At 41.5% G+C, this 17,057-nt stretch overlaps 2 protein-coding genes across 2 annotated transcripts; one reads left to right on the forward strand and one right to left on the reverse strand.

Moving 5' to 3' along the window:
- Positions 1–2,690: 2,690 nt before the first annotated feature.
- Positions 2,691–7,428, forward strand: klf9 (Kruppel like factor 9). Its single transcript, XM_026187106.2, has 2 exons — positions 2,691–4,004; positions 5,369–7,428. The coding sequence occupies exons 1-2, from the start codon at positions 3,599–3,601 to the stop codon at positions 5,647–5,649; spliced, it is 687 nt and encodes a 228-aa protein (XP_026042891.2). The 5' UTR covers positions 2,691–3,598; the 3' UTR covers positions 5,650–7,428.
- Positions 7,429–7,552: 124 nt separating this feature from the next.
- On the reverse strand, positions 7,553–16,707 carry fam219ab (family with sequence similarity 219 member Ab). Its single transcript, XM_026187107.2, has 6 exons — positions 16,436–16,707; positions 15,390–15,489; positions 13,613–13,718; positions 12,946–13,026; positions 12,804–12,858; positions 7,553–9,545 (listed from the first exon to the last, which is right to left on the reverse strand). The coding sequence occupies exons 1-6, from the start codon at positions 16,511–16,513 to the stop codon at positions 9,387–9,389; spliced, it is 579 nt and encodes a 192-aa protein (XP_026042892.1). The 5' UTR covers positions 16,514–16,707; the 3' UTR covers positions 7,553–9,386.
- Between the last annotated feature and the right edge of the window lie 350 nt (positions 16,708–17,057).

The following is a 17,057-nucleotide window of genomic DNA, read 5'->3' on the forward strand; positions in this document are numbered from 1 at the left end:
GAGTGCCCTCACCACTACCAGCTGCTTTGGATGGTTTAACACAGGTATTTAAATGCATCCATCTGCACTGCTCCTTGCATCTTCACTATTAACACCCACCTTCCTCTTGCCTACCTGTGTCTTGCTTCTACTGACTTTCTCCCCTCTTCAGAAAAGAAGAATGAAAGTTCCTACACTCGCTACACATTATAACACCCCAATATCTGATTGGGACAATGATTTAAACTCTGAAGTTAAACGGCTACAGGAACATCAGCATCTTTGACTCCCTTATGATGTATCTCACCTCAATTTTATTTATATGGCACTAAATCACAACAGCGGTCACCTCAAGGAGCTTGCCCACTGCGCAAAGTGACATCGGCGTGACAAGTGATGGATCAATATAGACATGATCTGCACATCTATCCGACATCCAGTGTTTGGTGGGCGATATTGTAAAGACTTACAGTAGTAGAGTGAGAAAAGCAGCTCAGGTTACCCTTAACCCTCTTAAGGGAACCCAGGCTTCAGGATCCAGCCCTAACTAAGCCTTGTCAAAAGGAAAGTTTTAAGTGTAACCTTAAAAACAGAGTGTCTGTCTCCTGAATCCAAACTGGGAGTTGGTCCCACAGAAGAATACCTTGAAAGCTTCTAGTTTTAAGCAGAAACTAATAAAAAAACAAAAACAAACAAAAAGTCTTTGTAGGATACATAAGGCAACAAAGGCTCATAAGGCACTGGAGCACATCAAGCTGTTCTGCAGATATGGCAACAAACCCCTGCATTGACTGTCCTTTGTAAAACTTCTTACACTGCCATAAAAACACAGCCTGGAACTGGTCCCAGAGTATAAATGGTTTTCACACGCTTTCTTCAGCTGTAATAGAAATTCTTCAGTAATCAGCTGAGTACTGAGTACTTGAATATATTTATGTCATATTGGCCAGGGCCTGCATGACACCTGTGGTTTATACAAACGTGGTTTTACATATTAACGTGAAGGTTTTACACTCCCTGCCGTGCCCGCGCTGTGCCTGTAGTCCGCCGGGCTGTGAGTGTTTGGAAACCGGGGAGGGGCGGGGTAGCCTATATTAGCACAAGGGAGAGGGCCAGCAGTGGTGCGTCAGCTCATACTCCGCACGTGGAAGAGAACATTTTGTACTGAGATTATGCGCGCGCCCTCCTCCTCCTCCTCCTCCTCCACCACCTCTCGGTTACATGACACGCACGCGCTCACACGCTTTAAAAAAAACAACCTTTGCCGCAATCGCCGTACAAGACACCACAACAACATGACCCAGATGCACCGTGCACTATTGAACTCTTTGCACGTTAGTGCGAGGAGGAAGCGGGGAGCAGCAACTGCGGCAGCCGAGGAAGCGCCTCCTCTTCCCCAGAAATGTTTACAGCTCTGCTGCAGGAGGAGTGGGAGGGTGGCTGCAGAGACTACACTCATCTGGCCAAGACCCTAGTTTCAACCAGATTTTTGTTCCTGGAAATCTGGGGGTTCTGCTGGAGCAAAATGGGGCGGAGTTCCAGCATGGGGCGATCGTGGAAAAAGAGCAAGAAGTCCTTGTACAGTTTTATTCTGTGATGCAGAAAATAGAACTTATTGTTATGTTATTTCTGTGCAGTTGGCTTGAATCCTACTCCCTCATAATCCTTGTTTTTCATATTGATTCAACACAAGACATATGAATCTATATGAGCTATATCTATATATATATCCATGCAGCAGAGGGGCAGTAAGCTTCGTCTGAATTATGCATTTGTGTTGTTTGTCACCAGGCAAAGTTCAAACCCATATTTTGAGAACACCGAGTCCTGTCCTATAAAAACGAAGGGCCATACCTCTCTGTGGGTAAACAGAAAAACAAAACCAAGGAAGAACATGTGTCCAACTATTGACTACAAAGTTCACGTCAGGGAGAACTGTCAAGAGCTCACATTGCTCAATCCCTGCAGCCCCTAAACTGAGGATTTTCTAGGAACTTTGACCAGAAGTGAACCACCCCCTGCACTTTTTAACTAAAGGGGTCTTATTTCACTTAAGTGGGCTGGCAGTATTATACTCATTCCTTTTCTTCTTTTTTCTTTTTTTAAGCAAACTTTTAAGAGACAGTGGGAAACATGTAGTCTGAAAATGTTGAGGCGCAAGGGAAAGGTGCTGCCTCGTTTAGTTCACAGTGAATAGTAATTTGGCAGGATTAAGAAACACATAGTTCTAGGGTGAGCGTAAACTAAGGAAACTATCAGAATGTAAACATTAAAAATGTTTTTATAAAGTCACGGGAAAAAGTGTGACTGTAAGAAAAACAGTAGCTTTATCTTAGATGTCTTTATCTCACGAAACAAGCTTACGTGTCAATATTTCTGCCCTCTAAAGTGGAACTTGTAAATATTTAGCAGCTGTAAAAACACAGGGGCAAACTATAACCACAAGCCATTTTTTCCATACATAACAGATCATTCATAATTTTACATATATATACATATACAGTTTTTTGTGTCATCTTTAAAAAAAAATCTGCTGGCTCGTGCTAAAGCATGCTGTATGTTACTGTGTAGGGTAGGAAATTACCAGAAAAGCTTTGACTGTAAGAGAATGACAGGGATGATACTTAAGTGTTTTGTACACATTACACAGGTCAAATTAGGTGGGATCACCGAACGATGAAAGAGACAAGTGACTGAAGCAAATCATCCAGAAAAGAGGAAAGGACACCATTTATTGCTTACAAAACTTAAACTTCAGAGAAAGAAATTTGTAATTATTATTAAACTTGTTATTAAAAAGGCATGTAATTATAAATCTGACCAAATATAACCAATGTTCATTATTCATTTTCCATGTATTTATTATCCAAAATCACAAAGGGTTAGACTTTTGTTTTTAATGACGACACTTTTACGTATCTACATATAGATCTACATGGACTTATATTTTTCTTAATGATTCCTCAAATCCATTTTTACACTCTAACAACCATATTTACCATTTTCCTTAAGTCCCTGAAGGTAACATGAGTGTGGTCTTGCCCTTTTCACCAATCCCAGTCTTGTGATTAGTCGAGGGTCTTTTCACTCACTTTAGTCAATAGGCAGTCCCCCAAAAACCGAGTCACGTTTCTTCTCATCCAATCACAGTCCAGTTTAATTATGACACAGTGGGATTCCGCGAAATTGTTTCTTGGAGTTGAACTAAAGTGCTGCTCTCTGTAAAATAGGACAAGTTGACCCGTGTGTGTCTGCGCACAGGGACGTGGACACAATAGCGCCGTGGGCAAACGCTGTGATTTTGATTCTTCCGTTAGAATTAAAAGGATCTGGAGGAAGAAAGAGAAAGGAGGTTAGAGAAAGGAGGAACCGGGGAACATTTTCAAAGCGCTATCTTTCCTGAGCGGGGCGTTTATTTATCCTCCGCGCAACCCCGACAAGAAAAGCGCAGTCTGCGCGGAGTGGTCACATTGAAGACGACACGTGTGGATGATTAACCGCATGTTTCCTGGGAGGACTGCGGACTGATTACTGTATCCGCGTTGTCGGATAGTTTTTCCTCGCCTCTCAAGATCTATTGTTTTGCTTCTGTCCTCCCGGCTCTGCTTCAGGGATCGTGATGTCGTTGGAAGTCGACGTCTCTGCAGACCGCGTCCCCAGCCGACCACCGCCGGGGCGGATGGAGGACGTACTGAAAGAGAGCCAGGAGAACAGGACTTTACTGATGGTGGCGAGGATTTTGCTGGACTTGAACAAATGCAGCCCCAACGCTGTCAGCGCCGGAGAAAACAGATGTCTCGGGGGCAGCGAGGCCGGCGCGCAAGAGAAAGCGGAGCGGGGGAGTCGCCTGAGCTGCGGGGACAGCCGCGGCTCTCCGGCCAGCCAAGCCAAACATCCCCGGAACACGAAGGCGGCGGCGGGGAGACTGCCGTGCTCCGAGAAGAGACACTGCTGCCCTTTTGCTGGCTGCGGGAAGATGTACGGCAAGTCGTCCCACCTTAAAGCCCATCTTCGGGTCCATACCGGTAAGTAAAGTGAGAGGGGATGGGGTGCTTGCTGGGTGCTTAGGCGACACGATACCAACAGCTCTGCGTCACTTCGACCCTTTTTCGTATTTTTCTTATTTATGACGTAAGACTTTTAACCGAGAAAGTAAGAGTAAAACGTGACGGACAAGAGTCCAGACCTGTGTCTCGTGTTGTGAGACTTTTAGGGGCGTGACCACGTGTTTCTGCAAAACCACATTATAGGAAAGGTGGTCTCATGATCGCCTACTTGTGGGAGGGGGTGTGACTCACCGGGACATATTGGACCAGAGGCTGGCAGAGAGGTGGAGAGGCAAGGGGGAGGAAATCTTTGTTTTAACGTCCTGTGGACACGCGGCCAGAGTGCGATCTTGGGTAAACACCACGTGCGGACGCCCATATTTGCGAAGCTTTATTGTTGAGATGTAATAAATGACGCCGGAGCATTGGGCATCATGAGACCCAATAACGCCTCTAATGATTTTAGCTTTGTGTTCCTGCCACCACTCTTCATCATACAGCACTGGCAGTCGGAGTAACAGTGGAAGAACATCTGCCGACACATTAAATAGGTCGTGATTCACACGCGGGTCACTGCGACACTGTTGTCCCCACGTGTTCTTGTCCGGAGGTAACGCACACTGCGCCACCATTTCCTCATACGTCATCCACCTCCACTCCCCTCGCGTGGGCTTGTAAACAAGAGCTGACATGTGGTTCTGCTCAGCACGTGGAAGCGCTGTTGAGGGAGTAATGTGCCCTGTTTCACCTCAGGGCTATCTTGACTGACGGCTCCGATGTCAACATGTTATTGTTCTTAGCAGCAGTCTTTCAGCAGATCTTAGTTTCGCTCCAGACCGCAGCCTGTGACTTATTTTCACCCCCCCTTCTCCTTGTCACACTTGATTAATCTCGCAAATGTGTGTCTGTGCTTTAATTTTGATTGTTTCCTCTTATCACAATAAGTTTTTTCATCCACTCTGATTGTTGCTATGCAGAATACAGCCTCCAAGTCCTCTGGGTTGTTTGTTGGTCTCTGTGTTTTTCATATTCTCATACTTGTGTGAATGCAAAGCAGGTGCCACAGGAGACTTTTTATAATCATTTTGATTTTTTTATGTTTTGTAAAATAAGTATTAAAAAAGTGAGTATTTGTTCACACACAGCAAACTCAAAGTAAGTCCTATAATAGATTTCACAAAAAAAGGTCGACTCTTAGTTTGTTTTCTTTTTAGAAGGAAAGAAAATGTGCAAATGTAACTTGATGACATGATTGATTTTGTGGCGAGGAAGGAGTGGTTTGGGTTGGTTAATATGATTAGTTGTAAATGTACAAAAACAAAAACTGGGTGTGTTTCCCTCAGGTGAGCGCCCCTTTGAGTGTACCTGGGCAGGCTGCGGCAAGAAGTTCTCCCGATCGGACGAGCTCACCCGTCACTATCGCACGCACACAGGCGAAAAGCGCTTCAACTGTCCGATGTGTGACAAGTGCTTCATGAGGAGCGACCACCTGAAGAAACACGCCCGGCGACATCCAGGCTTTCATCCCAGCATGCTCCAGGGCTCCGGCGCGGCCAAGAGAAGGCGTTGCTCCGTGTCCGTGTCCTCCTCTGATTCTGGAGACCGAAGCCCCACCGGGGTGTGAGACACACCCACATACTGTACATGTGCACACAAAGGTACATACTGCACATACAGAGTGTGGCGCCTGTACCTTTTCTACAAATCCTGTCGAGCCAGACAACCAGCCAGACCACAATTCAGAGTTTACTACACATGTAAACGAAGTAAACATGACAAATCTGACTGTAATCACACTAGAACTTCTCCTCTCATTCCCTGAGGTGATTGTTATTTATTAAGGGTTATTTCAGGGAAGTTCAGTTCTTCTTCAACTTTATTGTCTGTTGTCAAAAAAATGTTCTTTTTTCTTGAAAGAATCTGCCGTCCAAGTGGAAACCATGTACCCATAAAGTGTTTGAAAAACACTGCATAAGTTCACTTTGCATCGCAGACTTCCCTTGCAAATGAAGAGAATGGGAAGAACGCAAGTCCTTATATTCCTAGCGCTTAAAGAAGTTCTGGAAATAGTCCTTTAATGAATATTGTTATTGCATACATAGACTTATGCACACTTGAACAGTTGCTTTTCAGCCAGGATAATGCAAATGCACAACACAGCAGTATTATCATGTAAATAGATCAAACTAACTTCAGATGGGTGATATACTAAGTCTAGTGTAGTTACATGTTATTAGAGAGTAATAAGAAAACTATACTATAGAGAAATATAGAGCCTGTTTATTTAATTTCACACATTTTGCCATGGACTTCAGGTATAATCAGGTGTGTTATGAGCTTGTAGGGATAAGCAGTGTGTTTCCTGTGTTGAAACACACACATTGCAATTAAATGCACCAATATACCTTTATAGTACCTTGTCGAGGCCATAATACACAAGCAAATCTCAGCATTTGTGTTGTTTCTTAGTAACGCTTGAAAACATAACAGGGTAAAACCTTTTAGACGATAACGTGGTAACATTTTTTCACTTACTGTTTAAACACTACTGGGTGTTCTGACCACAGTGATTTATGTTTAGTAAAAGTCCGTGCCTTTTGACGGTTTTGTGGCAGAGGGGAATTTCTACGTTTTTCAATACTACCTGAATTAACATCGTCAGATTCTTTGTGTTGCTGTTCAGTAATACTTTAAAGCTCAACGACTGTCTTCAAATGCCAAGAGTGCCAGTTTTGTTTGGACTGCATTTTTTTTTTTAAATCAGGGAATAATGTGATGTGTGGACACATGACTTAAAATTACACCCCCTGGTGTTGACATGGAAGCACAACATTTCTCGTAGGATAGAGTCCTAATTATTATTATTATTATTATTATTGTTATTTTTATTCTTATTGTTTGTCCTTCCATTTGAGGAGTGCTTTCTTGATTAGTTCAACAAATTCCATCATGTAGCATGTTTGTATGTATTTTCTTTGGTACAGTGTATGTTTTATTTGTCTGGGGATCTTTTATAATATTACAAATGGAATGAGAGGTCTTATTAAGCCACTACAGGAGCCAGATGAATTATTATTGATGTCATTAGTTTTCTTTTGTACTTGTCATGCGATGCATTCAAATGTCCAAATAGAGTCTGTAGCTTGTAGAATACAAACTACATATATTTGTGAAGTGAAATGCTTATTTTATTTTATTTTTCTTCTTTTCTGGCATTATGATGACTGTGATTGGATGCTGGTGCCTTTCAGGTTGAAGCCCTTACTTCTGATGCTACTGTACTGTAATCAGGGACTGTCAATGCAGATCCCATGCTATCGCAATACACATACCTGTGTAATAATTGTTGCTCAAATGTTTTAACATTAAAATTATCCTTTTGGGTTTTTTTTTTTCTTTTTAAGCATTCGCCTCTTTCTTCTTTTTCGCATCTCACACCCATAGTCACACTATGCAGCCATTATTATATATTACCATAATAAATTATGAATAATGTTATTATGGATAACCAAGCACATCAGACGCTGTTTCATTTGCATTTTGTTTATTTGTCGTTTTCATACACTGCACATAACATTGTTAAATACTGTAATGGAAGTGTTTACGTTACAAGAAAATCTTTTTTTTCTTTTTAAAAAAAGAAAAGAAAAGAAAAACACTTATCACTTGTGTCTAAATGTAAAAAGAAAAAAAAAAGCATAACTTCTTAGCAAATGCTCTTCAAATAAACTAATCAAGATGGAACACAGACATCTTTTAAGTTTTTTCTATACTTAAGGCATATAATTGCAAATCAACAGCTAATTTAGAGGAGAGAGGGTCGTAAATGAAGGGCATTAGTGCTCCAAGTCAACGATCCATGATGTTGCAATAAACGATTTTCATTCTGTTTGAAACAGAAATCGATGCTGTCTCACTTATTATTTTGGCATTGTAGGTCTTTATGCATGCATGTGTGTGTGTGTGTGTGTGTTGGGTCATCTTTCTAAGATGTATACCACGAAACAAATTCAACAAAGCCAGGTTATCTTTGTGTTAGTTGGCTTGACAAAACCTAAAATGCCACAACAGTGGCTGTCAGCTGCCTTTGTTAAGTCTGGCTTTCGTTTTTTGGCGATCAGTAGTATTTACCATGGTGATTTAGTCAGGTTAAAACAGAGCAACCTTTCTAACACTGAAATCTCTGACTTTAAGCTTAAGATAGCTCATTAATCTCACTTCGAAGTACACCTCCTCTGGTGTGTGACCCTGTGTTCACCTAATGATCTGTGGCACTGACACAGAAATGGGAAGGAGGGTGTCCGGTGATCATCAGGTTGCTTTGGCCTTGATAACGTGGGGATCAGAGCAAGAAACAATATGCAATCATCCCTTTCTACACAGTTCATTTTCACTGCTCTGCAGGAAACAGTACAATGATAAGGGCTCCCCAAAAAAGTAAAAAGCAAAATGTGCAAATTGAAAACAATGCAACAACAGTAGCGTGTGATTGCACAAATTAACTGTGGTGCAAAAAAGCTACTTGCTCATTATTTACCATTGGATTATTCAGTCAGATGCTCTTCATGCAGTTTGTTCCTCAGCTATTCGATTTCATACATTCCCTCCTAAACTCTGTGATGCCACATCTCTCTTTGCCATTTAGGCAAAGAGAGCAGAAGTATTGAAGGTGGTGTTAATGAGTGCAATGACCTGGTCTGTGCTACATATTAACCCCTTAAGGTACAACAACAATACAGTTTCCTCTGTTTGGAGAATCAGACTTCTACGACACAATCAAATATCTGAGCATCAGCACATTCAATTTTAATTATCCCTCAGGTTAAAAAAGTAAGCGTTTAAATAAAAAAAAACTAACAAACAAACTAGAAAATAAAATATATATATATGCAACTCAGAATTCAGGTAAACAGAACAGCTGAGTCAGTTATGATAATGTTTCTTATTCTTCTGGGAAACTGAAATCACTTTAGAGCATCAAACAAACTTTTCTTTTTTGTCAGCTTTTATCAGTGTGTTATGTTAAATCATGTTGACCAGGAGAAGAGCTCTCAAACACAAGTGCAAGTCCTACCATAGGAGGAAACCACCACTTTACTAATCTTTTTATTACATATTGATTAATTTCAAATATGTTCATTCTCCTAGATTTTAAACCAAGGTTTCTATAAGGTAATTTGATTATTTGTTGTTGTCAATATCATCATAGCACTTACGATATTCTAACAAGGTCTCACTGTCGCCACTGTCATGGCGAAGTAAAGTCACAGCAGATAAAGACGGGAGGGCAGGGGAGCTCATGTTGTGTGGAAAAGAGCGGGGGGGTGGGGGTGGGGGGGTCAGAAGGCTGGAAAGGCAGAGTTACTGTATTTGACAGGTGGTAGAGGAGGTTGCCTGGCAGCACATGCAGGTAGGGTTGACTGATTTGGGTGGGATCAAATCCAGGTCCTCGTCGTCGGGGATTTCGTCAAGGCGGTAGCCATCTTTCAGCAGCTGAATGTTCAAATCTTGATTGATTTGCTGAAAAATGAGAGGACACAGAGAGAGGTCAGTGAGTTACAGCATCATTTACAAACCCTTGGGTTGCAGATCGCCGGGCTGCAGAGCTTTTTGCAAAAGCTGGAATGTGCAAAAAGTAATGAAGACCAAACATGTAACTTTATGTGCTGATTCCCTTCCTGTCACACAACGAATTACTAAAATCATGTGACTCTAGTGAAAAAATAGTGGTGGACAGGAGTTTACATCCACCCATCATGGGCGTGAAGGTCATGGTAAGAAAGAGTGACCTTTATCCTTTAGATCCAGATGTACAGCTGACTCCTGTCCTGTCGAGGTGGCTCTTCTATGTGGCTGTTTGGTTTGTCTAATGTAGAAGACTGAGAACTCCTCATTACACTGCATAGTATACACTACGTTGTTTAGTTTGTGTTTGGGAGAGTTGTCCTTGGGACAAACCATTATGATGATGATGATCCTAATTCGAGGAGGCCAATGTTCACATTTTGGACAGAGAAGACAGCTGATTTGAAAGAGGATAAAAGATGGCCTCATCTATGTGCACTGTGAACGATCATCTTTGAACAGAGGGGGTGCCTTATGACACCAGCTGTCTGCCACCTACAATCCAGTTTTGAGATCTGTTCCCAGATGCCTTAACGCCCACTCACATCTTGCATCAGGTGATCTCAATGGTTCAAATGATAGGGTGAAGCAAGATCTCACAATCGTTGCACCCAAAACCTCTCCTGATAATGACCCACACCCTTTTCACATCTTGGCTCATGTGATGAGGCACATGATCAATAGTGGGCCAATGACCCTCTTAAGGGACAACTCCCACTCCCACTTCCACAAGCTCCTTAGAGTTCTTTTGGAGTCATTTACATTTCTGGTTTGCTGGCACAGATCCGGCTTTTAAGCATAGTCAAAAGATTTTCGAACAGACTGGGGTTGGGGCTTTGGGAATACCATTGCAGAAACTTAATGTTAACCTGCTTTTTCCACTCTAAATTCAGTTTTGATGCGTTTGGGATCATTGTCTTTTTGGAAAACCCAGTGTGTGTTTAATTTTCAACTGCATAGCTTTTGATTTGCAGTGAAGTTTAAGAAAATGGAAGTTGTTTTCCATTATTTCACTTCGTGCAATATACCAGTTTCTCTGACAGCAAAACAGCCCCGGAGCATGATGCTACCACCACCATGCTTGACAGCTGGTACAGTGTTCTTAGGTTTGAAAGCCTGAATCTACAATCTACAGTTCTTCTTAGATTTTCGCTGAGTTCTTTGGAAATCTGAGTATTGATCAGTCCAGTGACTGCTGTTAAACAAAACCTGTTTAGGATGGCAAACAGAAACTACCATTTGTAGTCAATATATGCTGTATTCCACCCTGGAAAAGTTTATAGAAATATATGGGCTCAAATTGTGGTCATAAATATTTTGTACTTGTAAATCAGTTTTGTATGTGTAAAAAGAATTTGTGTGTGCATAAAAAAGATTTGCATGTGGACATAGACAAAAAACACTTGTGAAACTCTGCACTCAGGTTTCAACTTACAAGTACGGATTTTGACCCTATTTTTCTTCCTTTCAGCTGATTGGTCAATGTCAGGTCAATCACAAATTTAGCTATCGAATCAGAGAACAGATGGGTTTGGCTGTCGGAGGGGCACTTTTTTGAACTGCAGGTCCTTGAAGGGTAATACAGTTTGAATCTTTTTTACGCACACACAAATCCTAATTTACCAATACAAAATATTTATGACCACAATTTGAGCCCATAAAAATACCATGACATGATGAGTAGATGCAAACATCTAGTAGTAGGCTCATCTAATCTGTGTTTTTATTTATTTATTTTGTTGAAGTAGCTGTTTAATGTTTGACAGTCTCAGACAGCTTATTGAGATAGTGTACTTCTTCGCTTTACTGCAGAAAATTAGGTGAGAGGATTAGTGCCACTCTCGTATGTATAAGAAAAACTTAACTCAAGTTAGCAGGCAGGTATTTTAATTTATCATAAAGGAGAGATATTTGTGAGAGCAGCTACAGGCTTAGCAGAAAGGTAACAAAATCTACACCTCAAAAGTTTAATAATCGGCATGTTTTATCTAGTTTGTATGATGTACTGAATGACCCAACCTTTAAAACCATTCTTATATGTGCTCAGGTTATCTAATTCCTCTGAGTGTCCACTGATTACCAGCAAAAGGTCCATTATTTCCTAAAATGTTTAAACATTTTAGGAGTTTCTTTGCAAAAAGCAGGAAAAGCGTGTGTTTGTGTTTTAATTGTTTTAATTTGGTCCTTAAAACACTCCTCAGGACATCCTTTGTGCAAACTGCATGGTTGGGAACATACGAACATACGGAGGAAAGTAAAATTCCAAAGCACACAGGAGGACAGGTAGGGAAAAGAAAAGAGAAAAATAGATATGTTTATTATAAATCACTGGTAAATCAAAATCTGATTGTACTAATGCAATAAAACATTAACATTAACAACAAACATTAGGACTGTCTATGCTCGTGATTTAGACTGGCTAAAAGTTCGAGTGGTAACCATGGCAAAGTGAGATTGGGCACTTTCACAGATGGCTGGAAGCATCATCACTTGGAGCGTGATAACTACTGTTCCTGCTGTGATTTTTTTAAATAACCAAAATAATTCCTTTGTTTGCACAAAAAGTGTGCAGTCATTTTATCTATATGCTGTTCTGCACTCTATCAACAATAAGCACAACAAACAACCTCTGTTCGGCCTGCAGTGGAAACAGTAACTGTATATGTACTTGTTACACCCAGGTTAGCTGGAACTAAGAGGGCAAATAACTGCTTTAAAGTATGTAACGTGCATTAGCTATTCATTTCTGACAGCATGTTGGAATTAGGATCTGACACTGTAAAACTCACCCTACAAAACCCACAAGCTTAGACTCGTCACAGACAGGTTATAAATATGAGGATGCGTCTGCGATTTGCACTTATAGTGGCAGCAGCGTTACAAACAAGATTTGCAGGAGCAGACATGCAGATATCACATTTCATTTGTATCCAGCTTTGTGTCTAATACACATTTGTCTGCAGATATATCTGCAGTGTAATCATGCGCTTGCAGGGAGTGTACATGCCCACAGAATTGCCATGGATAGTTTTAACACTGGCTTGTAAAACCCTAACACTTAGCCTCTTAATAATTATGGAAGATGGGGGGAAATATGAGAGTAAATACAAGGGGGTGGGATCCACTGATATTTGCTGAAGCACAAGCTCTTACCTCGGCTGAAGAGTATCCTGACGAGGAGTATCTAGACATGTCAAAGTCATCGTCACTGAAACAGAAAAACACAGGATACTATATTAATATCATTAATGTTTGCTTATGTGCTTCTCAGAAAGAAAGATGTTTGTGTGTCCACCTGTCTGTATCTAGGGCCACCAAAGGCTTCTCATCCGGGCTCTGGTCTAAAGACGAATAGCCTTTATTGGGAACTACCAACCTGCATTGAGGGGAAAAGAGAGAGAGTTGAGATCAGGCGCAGAGGAGGAAAAAACAGTTTCACAAGCTGTAAGAAGTGAGCAAAAACAGGACTGGCAGAGATGTTGAAATAAATGAAAAGTAGGCCTTGAGGCAGCGTCACAGCTGAATCACTGGAACAACAGAAGCGTGAAAGCAGTATAATGTCTAACTTCAGACATCTTACAAACCCTACATCAGTACGACTCTTTTTTTGTACAGCCTTAAAACACATTTTTGTTTCCACACATGGCACATTTAGAAAGAACAAAATAAGCTTAATTTCTACATTTGAAATACTGTCACACCTAAGCATCTTTATTTGTATTTTTCTGTGGTTTCACTTCAGGCTGGATCATTACAATTGTTACAGTACTCCTATACTTAAAGCTACTACAGTTACACAATTACACCACATGAATCTCTTTCAACACGTAAATTGCACTGTATGAGGTTTGCTGTGAGAAACTTCTAATTACTGAGATTTTGTTTATCAATAACAACCAGCCAACAGAAGTCTTTCTCATAATTTCTCGACTGACCCCACGATGAGACTGCTCGCATCTTACCGTGTTCTGGCCATGACATTGTTCTTCTTGGGCTGCTGGTTGACTGGACTACCTACAGCGTTGCCGTTCTTCAGCGAGCCCTTCCTAGCCAGCTCTCTCTGTTTCTCTGTGTAAGGAACACAGAAGCAGGCAAAGGCATAAAGGTTGAGCTTTGAACAATAAATGATCTGTATAAGAGTGACGGAATAAGTTTAACTAGTAAACTACAGTAAGGTAAAGTAATACTTGAGTTAAATGTTGCAAATATGCACAAATATGCACGCATGTTCATGTTTACTTTATTTAGGCACACTTATGAGAATCAGGTGTGATGACCTGATTTAGTTGAATTCTATATTAAGTCAATCTTTACTTTAAGAAGACTGAGATGGCATTTCTTACTTAAGAAGACAACGTTTTGGTAAGCTGTGCAGCAGAGTAACAGACGTGACTTCAGGGCAGATCAGTTTCTGCTCACTGGAGAGATTTGCTTCAATGATCAGCTGACCAAAGAGTGCTGATTGTTGCTGTGTGAGCTTAGAGAACTGTTAAATTTGTTTAACATATTACAATTCAAAGGCCTAGAAGTAAAACGTATTCAGAAACTTTGCATGTGACATCAAAAACTAGAACCTTCCCCTTTCGGCATCAGCTACTGCTGAACTAAAATCTAAAAACATTTGAATGTCAATGTATTTTCTTAACCACTTATAGGCTGGGGTTGTAGGCGAGGCTGATGCCTATCTCAGCTGACAACGAGAACAAGAGTACACCCCGGAGAGTTGCAAGCTCCTCACAGGGCTAATACAAAGAGACAAACAACTCTGCACACTAACAACTTCACCTACTGCCAATTTAGCTTCACCATTTGATCCATGCAGTCACTGGGAGAACCTGCAAACTCCACACAGAGAGGCCTGGCTCACCAGCATTTTTCAAACCTGACCCTTCTTGCTGTGAGGAATCTGCACCAAATACGTTTTGACATGACATATAGATGTAGATTGTATTTTTGTTTTGCTTGTTTCTTTATCTCAAGGTCACAAAAGCAAAGTGATGAATTTAACAAACATGCACACCTAATGAAATCAACATAGCTGCCAAGGTAGTTTTTATAACAATGTTTAATTGGACGCAGGACCAAGAAACGGCGAGAGAGAGAAGATAGTGGCAACGTATACATAACTGTAGCTGTACAGCCTAAAAAAAGAGCGTTGACTAACAGAGTAGCTCACTAATTCTTAGATATTATTGACTCTGAGTAAACATACAGTAGCAAACAGTAAAAATAAAAAAACATTAAAAACTATGTGCTCCTGCTCGCCACTGGACTCTGTCCAAGGTGCTGAAATGAATCTTTAAGAACTGTGGCTTTCTATAAAGACGGCATGAGAGGGGCCAGAGAGGCTGTTATTCCCTGCCTTGAAGACAATCACATTGGGTTTTGGGAACATGCAATTGGCCTTTTGTTAAAAATAATAGACTAAAAGATTAGTGGACAGATTCTAAACATAATCAGCAGATTCGTGAATAAAGACAATAATCTGTAGCTGCGGCCCTATTACAGTAGTAACCGCATTAGTTTTTACTTAGCAAGGCATCAAGAATAATCATAGAGGCCAATGTGCCATTAATTAAAATGCCTCAGCACAGCTATACAGTATCTATGCTGGTTCCTTTACGATCTGTGTCTACAGACTACGCACCATTTTGTGTTTGACAGTCAATCAAACAACACTCCAACAACCACAGATGGACAGACAGACATTTAGCCTGCAGTTAAAACTGTATCTCTCACCTATTTTCATCTGCAAAGGTGAAGGCTTGTAGTTTATAGTGACAGGCTCCCCCTCTCTGGTGTCTGAGTCAGCCTCTGAAGCTGTGGACGAGGCAGGGTCCTGGACACAAGGAAGTGCAGAGATGTGTTTTACTGAGGCAGCGATGAATAATGAATGTCGTTTTGTAATGCAGAGTAATACCCACCATAGCTAAGCAACGGGAATAAATGGTAATAAACACAGATCTGTGATTTGTGCCAGCAGTCTTAAAATAAATGTGAATCTTACAATTAGAGAGCAAAGGCAAGAGGGATGAAAGGCTTTATAAACAACAACAAATGAGGAACGGTGGGGACTTCTGGTGTGGGGGCACCTGGAGACAGCAGGTCAGGTTGCTTTAGTCTAGTTCCCCAGCGGCCCCGGCGGCGGGCAGCAGAGGCCGCCCTGCAAGCTGCAGTAACCCCGGGCCCCGCTACAGGCCACGGAGCGCTCCGTTAAACCGTTTACACTGAGATTTGTATGTAAAGGCGAACCTTTAATGGCACGTACAAACATATACAAGCGATAAGGAGCCCCCTGCTAATCCCGTCAAAGTGACGCAAGTGGCGTCGATACCAGAGTAACTTGCTGCATGGATGCTGAGGATGCAGCAGCAGCAGTGCTAGGATGGGATGCTTGTTTTCGCCAGACATGACGGATGCTGCGCAGCAGACCGGACGCTGTTTGCGTTATGCCGAGCGACAAAAACAAACAAACAAACAAACAAACAAACAAAACACAACAAAGCTTGTTTGTGAGCAAAATCCACGTCCCCTCGTGTATTCCGCCGTCGTTTATTCGATTTCACTCCGTGGAAGCAGCCGGGAAACTTGATGGAGAACGTTCTAATGGCAGCCCGCATCGAGCAGCATTACACATGGCAGGTGATGCGATTGTCGGGGTCTCAGTCTATGAATGGCAAGGCCTCAAACACTACACAAGTATGCGCGGTTGTAATGCCATTTTTAATTAAACAAGGCAAACAGATCAAGCGCCGCCGGTCATTTCCAGACTGTTCTAGACTTACCAGCGGCTGCATCTCAGCCTGCATCTCCGCCTCCTGTACAGCACTCGGCACTTGAAATCTGTCTATTTCTTCCATCATTTTGGCAACGCGCCTCTTCCCTCCCTTCTCCTCCAAAGTGAACGATGGTAGCGGATCCTTTCGACGAGTTATCGCCGAGATCGTAAGTGATCTCCGATTTCTAATAATATTTGTAGTTTTCCGGTGGAGAACTACATCCCAGCAGGCAGTATGTCGGCGATGGTGTGACCAGTTGGATGACGGTGACTCCACCACCCACTTCCGGGTCTGGCATCCCAAAATAGGGTACGGGGACCCAAGAGGGCCTTCCAAAGAGTATGGTCCCCAACAAAGTGTGCAGTTGGAGGATTATGTGAATGACTCGTTACACAGTATATGAGTATTTCCCCTTTTCTTGTTATTCACTCGATATTTGCCATGTATAGACCTGCTCAGGCACAATCTCTAAAGAATTATTTAAGTTTAAATATTAGTACATTTGCTCTTTAATAACTTTAATAACTAATAAATTACTTTAATAATTCTTCTGAATCACTATTTCAGTATTAAAATATTCCAATTTTTCATTGAGTAAATTATTGGAGAACCTACATAAATGAACTAA

Source organism: Astatotilapia calliptera, chromosome 12 (genome assembly GCF_964374335.1).
Source record: "Astatotilapia calliptera chromosome 12, fAstCal68.1, whole genome shotgun sequence".
NCBI classification, from domain to species: domain Eukaryota; kingdom Metazoa; phylum Chordata; class Actinopteri; order Cichliformes; family Cichlidae; genus Astatotilapia; species Astatotilapia calliptera.